Source organism: Cricetulus griseus (genome assembly GCF_003668045.3).
Source record: "Cricetulus griseus strain 17A/GY chromosome 1 unlocalized genomic scaffold, alternate assembly CriGri-PICRH-1.0 chr1_1, whole genome shotgun sequence".
NCBI classification, from domain to species: Eukaryota; Metazoa; Chordata; class Mammalia; order Rodentia; family Cricetidae; genus Cricetulus; species Cricetulus griseus.
Window position 1 is genome coordinate 96,512,617 of NW_023276807.1, and position 14,425 is coordinate 96,527,041.

Genomic DNA, 14,425 nt, shown 5'->3' on the forward strand with positions numbered 1-14,425 from the left:
TGTAGGTGCAAGTTATTTCTGGGACTCTGACTGTTGTGAGAAGTAGAGACTGCTTTGCACAGTATGAAGGTTTGTTTTCTTCTTGATCATTTAAAAAATAAAAAGAGGGAAAGGACTCAGTTCATCCTACCAGTAATATATGCATGCTGTGATTAGAGGTGATAGTTTAAAAGATCCACGCACAGACATATTCCTTAGCTCGTGATTGCTCTGTGATAGAAAATAATTCAATACAAACCAGGAAATGTTTAATTAGCACAGAGGCATGACCCTAGTGCAAAAGTAAAAGCCAAACTTGTTCTAATGATAGGTCAGTAGTGTTGTAGTTAAAGATGTCTACATGGAAAAAAGCTAAGTGACTTCTGTATGTGTGATTCGTGAAGCAGCACCAGGGAATGTTTGAGCTTACATCTCCTGATGGTAGAAGGTGGGTCTTCTGGTACCTGAACCCCACTAGACCCCAAGAAAGCAGGTGTCTTTGGGACATGAACCAGAGCTGCCAGCACACACCCCTGCCTTGTACTCTGGCACAGCCTTGATTTCGGGCCACCTGACTTGGTGATAGGCTCTCCCATGCCCAGAGGTTGAACTCTGGTACCCCATCAGTGCCAATCATGCCAGCACTCCACATGTTCCTGCACAGCAGTTGTCACCTATCAGCCATGCTGTGTGCTGGGAAACTCCTGGGTCCATTTATTGCACATGCTATAGCTCAGTGTCAGCTGACTTGGCAGGCCAAGAAGAAAGGTTTGGAACTCTAAGGAGGTCAGGTGATATGGCCAGGGTTCCTGAAATGTTCATCCTAAGATCCATGGGGTCATTGTGGCCCTGCCCCTGGGAAGCCAGATACGGTCAGCACCATGACCTCGCAGAGTGAGCTGAGGGAATCCTGGATTCTTTGGGGGCTGGTGGCTAGCCTCACATGAGGCAGTACTGTGAAGTGCTCAGAGCACAGTGACCATCCAGTCGTTTCGTTCCTATGATTTTGCCACCCAGGAGAAAACTGTGTTTGATCAGAATGCATATCTGTAAAGGCTGCAGGTCACATTTGCTATAAAGCCATTGGGGTGGGGATGGGTTGGTTAGAATCCAGTCAGTGAACTTTTTGATAAATTACAAAGTAAATCCTTTCTCATTTTAAAGGTTTATTTGATTTCATTTTGAGTGCATGAGTGTTTTGTGTGTGTGTGTGTGTGTGTGTGTGTGTGTGTGTGTGTGTGTGCCCAACATGCATGCAGTGCCCCTGGAAACTAGAGTAGGGTGTGGATCCCCTGCAATTGGAGTTTTAGACAGTTGTGTGCTGTCACGTAGGTGCTGGGAACTGAACCCGATCCTCTGCACCATTAGCAGCTGCATGAACCCTTGAGCTGTCTGTCTCTCCAGTCCCTTAATCTGTGGCTTAATAGATGTATCTTAGGAAGCAATTTCATCAGTGTAGTTCGCAGCGTGGACTTTTTATTTAGATGCCCTGGAGGACTCTGCTCACCTAGCTCGGGGCCTTGGGGGACACAGAAGTGAACTCTTACATGAGCCCAGGTTATTCTCCAGTGCTGATGTGCAGCACACCCTCTATGCAGATGTTGTTGAATCTGAGGCTGCCATCCAGTGCTTCCTTCTTGGTTGCCAGCTTACATAGAAGGAAATGAGGCACAGAGGGAGTGAGTGATTCACCTGAGGTCACAAAACTTGGCCAATCAGAGTGATAATTACAGGAAATGAAGAAGGGGGTAAAAGTGCTCATAAATTTCTTCAGTGATGCCCCACAAAGAAGCTCTGTGCCACAAGAGAGGCACAGGGGCCATGCTGACTGCCCAGCAATGTCATTCTACTTTTTCAGAGATATGGGAAGGAAGGGACCATGATGACTACTCCAGCAATGATGACATTTTACCCTTTGAACTGGGTGGGGGGTGGGGGTCAAAGGAAAAGAGGGGCAATGGGATGGAACAGGAGGGTTAGAAGAAGAAAAGAGGCAACAGAGCAGGGTGAGGCCTAATGCTGAGTCTCACTTCTGTCTGCCTCTCCCCACGGTGGTCTTAATGTATAAGAAAGATTCTACAGCAGTGCAAATACCAGTTAAGGTGGAAATGTTTATGGGCCAAAACATGTCCACGCCCCTTTACAGCCTGCCCTCTTCTCCCCCGGCCACACTGATCTGTATCCTGGCTTGCATCCCCATGGTGTTATCATCTTAGAGTCTCACAGTTGCAGTCTTTGAAACTGGCTGTGTTCACTCCAGTACAGTCTTCAGAGACCTGACCTGTAGGCTAACAGTGGCCATTTGTTCTTAAGAGCAGTCTTTTCTTCTTTTTACACATCCTTCCTGGGAGGACTGTTACTCTCAGGGCTTCACCATGGGGACCTGTAGCTGCCTCCACTTATCTCACTGTTTAAATATTGAGTTGATTAAACTCAGTGGCCTCCAGTGAGTCACTTTAGGGCAACCTGGAGACATGACAGGGTGATAGCCACTGTGGAAAAGCAGCCTGTTCTTTAGGGTCCAGGGAGGCCTCCCAACTGTAGTTGGGACTGAGGAGCCTGAGCCAGGAACAGAACTCAAGCTCATTAACTGAGAACAGAAACACACCTATAGCTTCAGCTTAGGAAGTGGACATTAAACTGAGAGCATAAGCACACGTGCATCGAAAACACTGAGTTCCTGGCCTGGCATGATTAGCCGTTGTGAGAGTTAGGGAGGAACCCCAGCATGCTGAGTGGTCTCCAGGGACTGAGGGTGTAGGAGTATGAATATAGCACAGTTTGGGTACTTTATCTGTGGAAGCTAAAGAAAACATTCCTTTCCAAAATTAAATTGCTGATTCTGTGTTTGGTTGAGATTGGAATGCAGCTTTCCAAGTAGATGGTGGATCTTAACTTCTGAACTTCTGATATTGGGTCAGCCTTAATTTACCCTCTCTGCACTCCTCTCTCCTCCCTTCCCCTCCCATCCCGTATGTGATTGATATATGAACCATACGCAAGTGTGTCTGCTATCCAAGCAGGCCCTAAGAAGGTGTTGGATCCCCTGGAACTGAAGTTCCAGTGGTTGTAATCTACCTTGTGGGCCATTCTGCTCTGGAAGACCAGGTCATCTCTTCAGTCCCCAAGTTGGCTTTTTAAAATGGTTCAGCTGCCCCGTGCTTCTGTTTCCATCTGAAACATGGGCTTTCCAATCAGGGTAGTGGATTCTTGGCAATTGAGTCATTGTCCCCGAAGTCGAAGGAACAGCAATTTGTCCTTCAGAGTCAATTGGGTTACAGGAGAGGGGTGGTGTGGGATTATGGGTTATAGGAGAGGGGTGGTGGAAATCTCTGTAGCTCCTGGTAGAGCTAGAACAGCCCTACTCTTTTTCTCTCAGTAGCTCCTCCCACATACCCACTTCGCTTCCATCTCCTATTTCTCCCTGTTCCCCAGGGGCTGAGTAGTTCTGAGCTCCAGGCATTGCTAGAATCTCTACATTTCATTTATAGTGGGCAGGCAGCACATGCTTAGTAAACACACACACACACACACACACACACACACACACACACACACACACACACACACACCAAAAAACAAAAAAACCCAATGACAGCAACAAAAAAAACCCTAGAGGTGGGGCACAGGTTCTCTATTGAAGACATGTTTAGCTCCTTTGAAAAGTTGCTTTTTTGTTGTTGTTGTTGTTGACTAGCTTCTCTGGCAGTGTGGATGGTAGGCTGGCAATCCTTTACTCTATGTCTAAAATCCACATATGTGTGAGTACTTATCATGTTTGTCTTTTTGTGATTGGGTTACCTCGCTCAGAATGGTTTCTTCTAGATCCATCCATTTTCCTGCAAATTTCAAGATACCATTGTTGTGGGTTTTTTTTTTCTTTTTTTTTTTTTTTTTTTTTTTTTTTTTTTTTTTTTTTTTTTTTTTTTTTGCGCTGAGTAGTAAATTGTGTAAATGTACTACATTTTCTCTATCCATTCTTCAGTTGAGGGGCATCTGAGCTACTTCCAGTTTCTGGCTTTTACAAATAGTGCTGCTATGAACATGGTTGAACAGATGTCCTTGTTAGTAAACAAGAAGGACCTTAAGAGAGACATACATGGTCTCCTGGAGAAGGGGACAGGGTCAAGATCCCTTGAGCAAATTGAGAGCATGGGAAGATGGGGGAGGGACTACAAGAATGAGAAGGGAAGAAAAGGAAGGATGCAGAGGTCATGAGGGAGCAGAAAGGTTGAGTCAGGGGAAGAATAGAAGAAAGGATATGTGATAGGTAGGGTTTTAGTGGTAGGGGGGTGGTAGGGGAGGATAGGAGGGAGAAGGGAACTGGGATTGGCATGTAAAACAATCTTGTTTCTAATTCAAATTAAAAAAAAATCTGAAAAAAAAACCCAAAAACAAAACAAAAAGAAAAGAAAAAGAAAAGTTGTTTTTTGACCAAACCTGTCATAAAAACAGAACCTGGGATCCATGAAGTCAGGGCACAAAGGAAATAAATTCCAGGCAGCTTCTTAGACATGTGAAGCTTATGCTTCCTTAGATCAGTCAGCTTTCTGCCAGAGGTAGGGCCAGTGGGCAGCTTCATGTCTTGTGAGTTCTTGACATTGAGCCTTCTGAAGGTTGGAGCCACTCTCTCTTTTCTCAGCTGATTCTTCACTTACGTGTGTGCACAGGTGTGCACCTTCCAGTGTCTTCAGCCAGGAAGGGAGGGATGCTTTCATCTTTTTAAAAGATGATTTTCTTTCTTAATTGTTTTCTGTGGGTGTTCAGGTGTACATGTGGGTGTGTGCATACGAGTGCAGGTGCCTGCAAAGACCATAGGTCCAGATCCCTCCCTTGGAGCTGGAGTTCCAGGCAGTGTGAGCTGGGAACTGAACTCAGTTCTGCATGTTCTTTTTTTTAAATTTTTTTTATTAGTTCAAATTAGGAACAAGCTTGCTTCACATGTCCATCCCTTCTCCCTCTCCCTCACCTCCCCCAACCAACCCTCCCTCCCAACCTCCCACCTGCCCCCCATCCCATCCACCCTCCACTCCCCAGGCTGGGTAGGGCCCTCGAAGGGGGCTCCCCAAAGTCCACCGCATCATCCTGGGCCGGGCCTAGGCCCTCCCCCATGTGTCCAGGCCAAGAGTGCATCCCTTCATGTGGGATGGGCTCTCAAAGTCCCTTTTTACACCAGGGAGAAATACTAATCCACTACCAGGGGCCCCCTAGAGTGCAGAGGCCTCCTCATTGAAATCCATGTTCAGGGGTCTGGATCAGTTCCGTGCTGGCCACCCAGACAGCAGTCTGGGGTCGAAGTGCTCCCCCTTGTTCAGGCCAGCTGTTTCTGTGGGTTTCACCAGCCTGGTACCGACCCCTTTGATCTTCATTCCTCCCTCTCTGCAACTGGGTCCCAGAGTTCAGTTCGGTGCATATCTGTGGGTGTCTGCCTCTGCTTCCATCAGCCACTGGATAAGGGCTCAGGCCAGCGGACAGTTCTGCATGTTTTTAACTGCTGTTTTCTCTCTCCACCCCCTTCATCTTGTTGTTGTTGTTTTTGTTGTTGGTCTTTCCCATTTGAAATACTTAGTGGATGCCTCTCCCTGTTTGTGGGAAAGCCACATTTTACAGGCAGGATTGGAGCTGGGCGTGGAGGCTCAGGCCTGTTATCCCAGCTCTGTGGGATGCCGAGGCCACAAGTTTGTAAACTCAGCAGCTGCAGCATAAGTTTAAGGCTAACCTGGGCAGTTTAGTGTGTCCCTATCTCAACATGAAAAGGAGAAATTGGCTGGATATAGGTCTTTGGTAGAGTAATTGTACAGTGTGTATAAGGTCCTGGATTCAAAAGCTAGTACTGCAGAGATGAGGGAGGGATTTAAGGAAAGAGTGTGTGAGGCAGGGAGGTAGGGGAGGATGCTATATCTCATGGTGGGACATCTGGCTCATGGTTCTCAATGAAATGGGAATGTGCTGTCTGTACTTCGTTCCCTCTGGTTCCCAGCCCATAAACTCCCCAGAGCCACGCAGCACAAGTCATTCTGCACTGTATGTGTGTTTGGTAAACAACACCAACTACAGAGAAATCATGACCAGTCAGCACACAAGCTGTTTCTGAAGGGAAGGCCTTCTGTGGCTGGCTGGGGCTGGTGACAGTGCACAGACAAAGGGGCCACTGAACAGAAGATGTGTTGAGCTTCTTCCCGTGTATCTGGAAACCTGGCGTTCCTGGGCAAGTCCTTCTTTGGCTCGGGTTGCTTAATCTCCATCTTCAAAATGTGTCTGGCTTCAAACTGCTCCCATATGTTTGTCCTTTGCATCGTGGGAAAAGGTAAAAACCTGCCATTTAAGCACTCACCTTTGTAGCTTCAGAGTCAACTTAATCAAGAGTTGAACTTTAAAGAGGTCTGACTTTATAGAGACCCTTCTTCTTTGTCCTTCTTCTGTAGACAGTATAATCACTGTCCCACAGCTTTTGCATTGAGGTGCTTTTAAAAACATGGGAGGATGTCTGTAGATTATCCACAAATGCTAAGGCATTTTAAATGAGGGCTTTGGGAACCTATGGGTAACAAAAGATAACTGATACAAAAAGAACCAAGGGGCCTGTGAGTGACTATAGTGCAACTTCCAGAATCTTACATCTTACACTCCCATCCTCAAATACTAGCTAGCAGCTTAGACATCACACTGTATTCCATAGGAGAAGGGAGCTTGGGAACCCTGCAGCAGGGTGGGGCAGGGTGAACCAGGGTCAGACTCACCTTTTCTGTCCCTTGAGAATGTAGAACTCAGTTCCCACCAAGCCCCCAGAACCCAGATAGGGGTGTGTTTGGCAGCATTGCTTCTTTGGTCTGGATGAAGAAAATAAGTTTCTTTTTGGCACCACTTTTCCAAACCAGAGCTACATCATAAGATACAGTGTTTAGCCCAGTCCCCTAGGGGCCTGCAACAGTGAAGTCTAGGTTCTTCTTTGGGTTGGTTGGCAAGATTGCAACTAGCCGGTGCTCATACTGAAGTTTCATTTCTACTAGGATACTCTTTGTGTCATTCTTAGCAACTTTTGTATTATCTTAAACACACCAGCATTGAGATGAGATGCCCTTTGCTGGCCATATAGTTTAGGAACACTAGACACAGATATACATAGAAGAGGGACTGATCCCCAGCCCTGCTGTGCAGAGCTGGAGTATTCGCCTCAGAGGTGGCAAGAGCACATGAGACAGGAAATGGCTTGGCACCCTTTATTCTGCTTCTGCCGGTCCACATGCTGTCTTCCTCTGTATGGGCCTGATTCATAGCACACTGGCTAGAGAATGGCCGCACACCTCTCATACCTTCCATGACTACCTTTTACTCTGTGGGCATATTGAACTAACATTTAGGGATTTGGATTTTCTTTAACTTTTTGGAGTCCTGAGGATGGTTCTCTCCAGGGACTTTCCTACTTCTGCTCTTTGTCCTGTGAAAGCCTGCCAAGAGAGCAAGGAGTGACTGCCCACCCTGCCCATGCCTTACATGGACAGTCAGATATGGTATGCTGTCTGGAAGAGTATGGGATAACTGACTACAGGTGGCCCAGGGCTGCTGGGCACATCTGCTTTTAGATCTTTATTGGCTGTTTGTGTGGCCCAGGTTTTGTCATGTGATGATAAGCTGGGGAGAGTTAGTCTCTCCATTGTTAATGAACTACTGGGCACCAGGGCTGTTCTTTTGCACCAGAGTACTAGAGGAAGCAAAGCAGAGGAAATCCCTGCCTCAGGGCTGAGCAGCTCAGAACAGGTGGAAAACATTGATGCTTACTCTGTATAAGCAAAAACCCAGCAGGGATGAGGAATGGGGAGCTCTGGGGGCAGTGAGTGCAAAGGCCCTGAGGCAGGTTCGCTCCCAGCAATCTGAGAGCAGTGGAATGAGCAGTAAGGAGATGAATCTGAGGGAGCTGTTAGGACTTCTTCACTGTAGAAATAACTTTTCAATATTGCTAATGGGTGCCCTTCTTTAGGCTCAGTGGGCCGAGCGCTTTCAGTACATGCTTTTAGTTCTGGTGACTTCACTGAAAGCTGGGAATGATTATTTCATTTTATCAGTGAGGAGCCCAGGACAACTGGAATGTCAGGACCAGAAATTTCACAGAGCAATGGCAAGTCCTCCAGGATGAAAGAGAAGCTAGTATGTCCAGAGTAAAGAGTGACAAGTGGCACTTCACCAGAAAATAGGGTGGGCACAGTGAGGACAAGAGCTGTTTGCTCTCCTGCCTGTGGTTCCTGCTGGCTGGTCCAGTTGAGGAGCTATAGCCCTTGGGCAGCTTCCTCTGCCTTCCTGGGCTCCCTTGCCCTCTACATCCTCTAGCAAGAAATGCCCAGCTTGGGAGCTTGGTGTAGGTTTCTTGGGCATGTTGTGATTTGAGAGCTAGCTATGCATGCAACAAGAAGCTCGTGAGAGTCCAGCATGTCTCTGGATCTTGTTGGGATTGGATGGCCCCTTTCTTTCCAGCCACTGGGATTGCCTGTGGGAACATAGCCATATACTGTCTGAGCTGTAAGGATTTATCAGACCCTCTTAGGGGCTCAGAACTGGGCTGGGCCAGGCTGGATCAGGCTTATAGGCAGGGTAGATATCATGCTGTTTTCCTGCATCACTGTCAGGATTTCTCTTATTTGGGCCTGGGGATGTAGCTCAGTGGTTAAGATCACATACCACTATTGCAGTGCTTTGGAGTTTGGTTCCTAGCACATCAGTGGTGGCTCGCTACCTCCTGTAACTCCTCCAGCTCCATAGGATCTGATGTCCTCTGCTGACCTTTGTAACTACAGTACTCATGCAAATACCCCCACTCCCATATACATATAGTCAAAAATTGTTCAAAACTCAAATTGTAAAAAGCTGCTATTAATAAAAGTAACAAAGGATGATTCCTGGCTGCCAGAGAGAGAAATAGCCCACTCTTACCACTTTCTGGGTCCTTCTTGGTGAACTGTTCTTTGCATAGGGACAACTAGAGGATCGGCTCTAGAAGTTTTTGAAGGCACTTTTTTTTGTGTGTGGCTGAATTCCAGTTTAAACTAGAAAATTAGAAGAATATTCTTACAGTTCATTCTTGCATTCCCTTTTCTTTTTAAGCCTTGGTACCATTTAATTGAGGTTTATGGAGAACTCATACTTCATACCTTATGGAAGCTGTAAGTGAACTGTCTGAGCAGCATGCACTCTGCCCTTGAAATGAGCAGACTTCTGCCCTTAGCTGTGTGTTCCAGTGATCTGTAATCTGTGCTCTGGTTGCATGCCTTGTGCAGGGACTGGAGTAGCAGCCATCTGGCATTTTGCCGCACGCGCACTCGTGTGTGTGTGTGTGTGTGTGTGTGTGTGTGTGTGTGTGTGTGTGTGTGTGTGTGTGTAGGAGTGGAGTTGTCTCTATAATTCTTAAGGAGCAGAAACTTCTCATCAGCGCCTTTCTCACACTGTGCAGATCAGAACAGAAGGAAGTGCACTGGGTCTTCTGCAGTTGAGTTTCCTGCAGCAGAACACCCTGATACCAGATGGAGTGATGCTTCCATGAGCCTATAATGATGCTCTGGGTGTGCTGCCATTAGTTCTCAGGTCAGCCTCCACACAGAATCACTTCCACCTTTTCTCATGGGGATTTGAAGATCAAGGTAAACTCCCTGATTGGGAGAGCTTGGGAACGAGCCATGGGCTTGATGTTTGCAGGGATATATATATATATATCCCTAGTGATTCTGCACATGGTTACATTGTTTCCAGGGGCCATTCTTTTATAAAACCTCAGTGATTCTGCACGTGATTCTTTGTAAAGATGACACAGGATCATCTTTCCAGGCATTTTTGTCTGATTTTCAGAGCTGGGTGTAGCATGTGCTTTTAGTCTCTTTGTGTCTGAAACCTGGCTCAGTGTCATTTGCTGTGTAACTCTTCCCAGTTAGGGTCACCAATTGAACCTCAAGTTTGTGCACTCCCAGCCTTCTGTATACAGGTAGGTAGGTGGTGTCAAGCTGCAGGTGCACCCGGGCCCTGGAGCCTGGATTCTGGGCACCTTCTACTCCTGACAGCTGCTTAATCTTATTTACTCTCCTAGAGCCTCTGATCTTACTAAACAAGCAATAACGATATGAAGGTCCCATGACTCCACACCCCGTCCAGCATACGTGCGTGTCACCACCTGCCATCTCTCTGCACACTTGCTCTATTTACAGTTTGTGTGTGATTCCCACCCCCAGGGCCTCTCTCCCCCAAGTTCTGCTTTAAGATGTGGTTGGGCTTTTCCAGGCTAGACTACACAATCAGTGTTCCCCATCCGTGTCCCATCGTCTCTGCATGCTTGCCCTATACTGCAGTTAAATTGAGAAAGGAGCCCAGGCTAGGCATGTTCTCAGAGCTGTGTTTTCAGGGCTGTGTGAGCGTGTGGCACAGCACCCCATACCATTCAGTCCCATTCCCACCATGTCAGCCACCCCAGTATTTCCAAAAAGGCAGCAGCTGCTGAGTATGATCAAGTGTCCAGCTGTGCCCAGGGACCATGAGACACATGCCCAGGGCTAGTCTCTCCTGAACTACTGCATGAATAGGCTCAGTAGCCACCAGAAAGGTGGAGGGTGGCTCAAGCCATGAATCCTGGGTGCCTAAACAGCTTAGGTTTCCAGCCATCAGCAACTCCCTTCCTGTGCAATGCCTATGATTCCACAGTGCAGAGAGTCCAGGAAAATGGGGGAGGCTTACAGGGGAGATGTGTGTGAGCTCCAGCTTATTTTAGGAACCTCTTGCTATAATACACCCTGTGTGACCAAGGCAATTACAGCTGCCAGTCAGCAGATTGTGGCTCGTGAATCTCCACGTACAGCCAGCTGCCAGGGCCCTAATTAATAACAGCAGCAGCTCTTCCTGTCCACATTGTTTCATGGCATTCCATGTATAGTGCATGCAAGTTAGGTCCAAAGATCCAAGATTCTGACGGTTATTAGATGCCTATGTTGCCCAAGGATCTTGTGCAGTAAGAACAGGTCCTGAGCCATCCCTATACTCCCCCTTTCCATTGAGCAGCATATTAGATTTTAGCACATCCCAGAGTGTTGATAGGATGGCAGGTTTATCGGTGACATAGGGGATTTAATGACAGTTGGCACCTGCATGCTCAAAAATGTTAGCTGTATGAGATGTAAGTACAGAGGAGCAGTTGATTCTTGGGGATTCATGAGCTGAGCTGGGCTCCACATTCAAAATAATGAGATTAATGATTCAAAGAATGAAGAATCCCCAAGATTCTCTATCGATGTGTGCATGTGTTTGTGTATATATGTGCAAGTGCCTGTGTGAGTATATGTGTGTGGTGTCCCACATGGGTAGGTAAGCATGAAGCTGGGGTATAGCTCAGTGATAAAGCACTTAGTAGCATTCAAGAGACCCTGGGTTCCATCCTCAGCACGACAAACAAAACCAAAAAGGCAGTAATGGTTCTAGGCAAATATGTTTGATACGTGACTCCTTTTTACTGATGCTCACTCTTCAGAGGATATATGGAGTTTTAGGACCCCAGTTGAGTCTGCACCTGTTTTCTGTTGAGTTGCATTGTAGATTCACTCCTCTGTGGACATAGCATTGTGCCCACTGTGGTTCCTGGTATTCCCTTTGCTCCCTGGCTTATGACCTGTCTCTTGTTTTCCCTACAGTGCTACACACACAGGGCCCAGTGGATGGAAGCCTGTATGCCAAGGTGAGGAAAAAGAGTGCCTCAGATTCTGGCATCCCTGGCAGCCCTCAGGGCATGCCAGCCACCAGCAGTCCAGACCACGGTGACCACACCCTGTCAGTCAGCAGTGACTCGGGTCACTCTACTGCCTCGGCCAGGACTGATAAGACAGAAGAGCGTCCAATCCCAGGAGCACAGAGGGGCCTGAGCCCTCAGGAGAAAGCTGAGTTGGACCAGCTACTCAGTGGATTCGGCCTGGAAGACTCGTCGAGCTCCCACAAAGACATGACTGATGTGCGAAACAAGTATAGTGGGACGCGCCACGTGGTGCCAGCCCAGGTTCATGTGAATGGAGATACTGCCCTAAAGGACCGGGAGACTGACATTCTAGATGATGAAATGCCTCACCATGATCTGCACAGTGTGGACAGCCTGGGTACTCTCTCCTCCTCTGAAGGGCCACAGTCAGCCCACCTGGGCCCCTTCACCTGCCTCAAGAGCAGCCAGAACTCCCTCCTGTCTGATGGCTTTGGCAATGGTGTTAGTGAAGATCACCATGGTGTTCTTTCTCCAGACCTAGGCCTTGGTGTAGACTCTCTTTATGAGCGGGAGCGGATGTGTGGGGGCCGAGAGCCAAAGCAGCTGCAGCCCCTGCTGAGGAAGCCCTCTACACCCACCCCACCGCAGGCCTATGGGCAAAGCAACTATTCCACCCAGACCTGGGTGCGTCAGCAGCAGATGGTGGCTGCTCACCAGTACAGCTTTGCCTCAGATGGGGAGGCCAGGCTGGGCAGCCACAGCACAGTGGACCAGCCCCAGCCCCATATCCCAGTTACTCCCACACGTGGAGCCAGCAGCAGGGTGGCTGTGCAGAGAGGCATCAGCAATGGACCAAATCCCCCTGACACACAGCCACTCTGTTCTGGTAAAACACTCCAGCCCAGATTTGCAGAGGACAGAGTCATGAATGGAGGCCATCAGGATCTGAACACTAGTCATTCCCCAGGCTCTCCTACTCTGGATATTGACCAGTCCATTGAGCAACTTAACAGGCTGATCTTGGAGCTAGACCCCACCTTTGAGCCCATCCCCACACATATGAATGCCTTAGGCATCTCTGCCAATGGCTCTGTATGTCCTGATGGTGTGGGAAATGGGCTCCGGTGTGGTGGCAGGCTGGACCCTGTGGAAGGCCCTGGCCGGAGCCCTGGCCAGCAAGGTGAGTTGATAAGATGTTGGGGTCAGGTAAGAGATTGTCTAGCTAAGAATTTGGGTTTTCTGAAATTCATTTCCTTTGCAGTTTCTACTCTACTAAGCTGTGACCTAGAATCCAAATGGTTCCTTGGGCACTATGGGAGCTTGGTAGCAATTTGAATGGTGGGAAGAAAGAAATGCAAAACTTGTGTATAAAGATGGTTTGGGACAGAGATTAGGCCTGTTAAAGACGAATATCCCTGTCTTATTCACACACTGGTCACATCTGTTTCGGAGTGCAGCAGGCCATTTGAGAACACCAGGTAGCTTGATCCATGCTCCTCTGCCACCTGGTAGCAATGTGATTCAGAACCTGTGCACAAATTCTCCCAGCCTCGGTTCCCACATCTGGAGAGTAAGTTTAGCAATACAGCTTTTCTCCTTTCAAGAATGTTCTTTTCGGAGGAGGGCTAGGCCTCTCAGTTACAATTGATGGGCTCTCAAGTCCTCCTTGGAGGAAAAAAGGTCTGATTAAGCAGTCAGGATGTGCAAACTGTCCTATTTACAAATGTATTGTCTGAGTTTTGAGACACCATTGGAGGGTGTTTATGGGTGGCAGTAGCCAACCTGTGTTAGAGAGAAGTTTGGCTCAAGAATGCTGAGGGAGACATAGAACAGAAAGCGAAGAGTGTGGAGTGGGCCCAGAGAAGCTCAGATAGGGCAGATCCAGGTTCCTAGGTCCTGAGAACATGATCTAGAGCCAAGACTATGGACCATGGGCCTAGGTACGTGTATTTGCTATACCCTCTGAAGCAGATGAGAGTTGGCCAGTTGCCAGAAGAGAAAACTCTGGGCCTTTCTACCTTAGAACCAGGAGAACTAGACACCATGACAAGACCTTCTTTGGAAGGCCAAGGTTAGTGGGAGTGGACAGTGACTTCTGACCAAGTCTCTGGGAATGTTTCTGCGTCAGTGTGATGAGGCCTGCTTTAGGATCCGGTTCCTATCAGATGCTCCCAGTGTTAACATGGGTCAAGAGGGTTTGAGAGCTGGTTGAGTCATTTAGTCTTTAGATGAGAAAGCAAGCTAAAGTGTATGACATCCTGAGATGTCAGCACTTTCAGATCTTGGGCAGCACATCCTGAGAAGGGGTCTGGGAGATGATGGAAGGAACAAGGCTTGGTCTGGAATCTGCACAATGTTATCCTTGGAGGAGACTGACCAAGGTGAGGTATCTATGTGTGGGTGATGTAGTGGATGCAGGAAGTGGCAGGTAAGATGGATCCATGGGTGTTACTAGGAACCATGACCTGGAGGACGAGAAAGATAATGCAAGAAGGCTTTTAGCCATCTTCTCCTTCCTCTCATTAGTGTTTTTCTGTGCTTCCCAGAGTCCATGAGCATCCCCCTGAGTTTGTGTGCTAGTGATGCTGATGGTAGAATCCCATGAGGATGCTAAATATTGCTTTGGGGTCCAAGCAGAATGGCTCAATTCATCTTCACAATACTCTTGTTTTAGAGCCTATCCCACCTTGTCATCATGTTTGTAGAGGTTAGTAGGTGATGTCAGATCCT

General features: G+C 47.7%; 1 protein-coding gene across 14 annotated transcripts in view; it reads left to right on the forward strand.

Moving 5' to 3' along the window:
• The window catches only part of Tns3 (tensin 3), a 257,261-nt gene that overhangs the window by 179,182 nt on the left and 63,654 nt on the right, over positions 1-14,425 (forward strand). For all 14 annotated transcript variants that reach the window (XM_035452698.1, XM_035452700.1, XM_035452696.1 and 11 more), the window contains one exon: positions 11,637-12,875. In XM_035452698.1, coding sequence (XP_035308589.1) covers positions 11,637-12,875 — 1,239 coding nt within the window. The remainder of the gene's footprint in view (positions 1-11,636; positions 12,876-14,425) is intronic.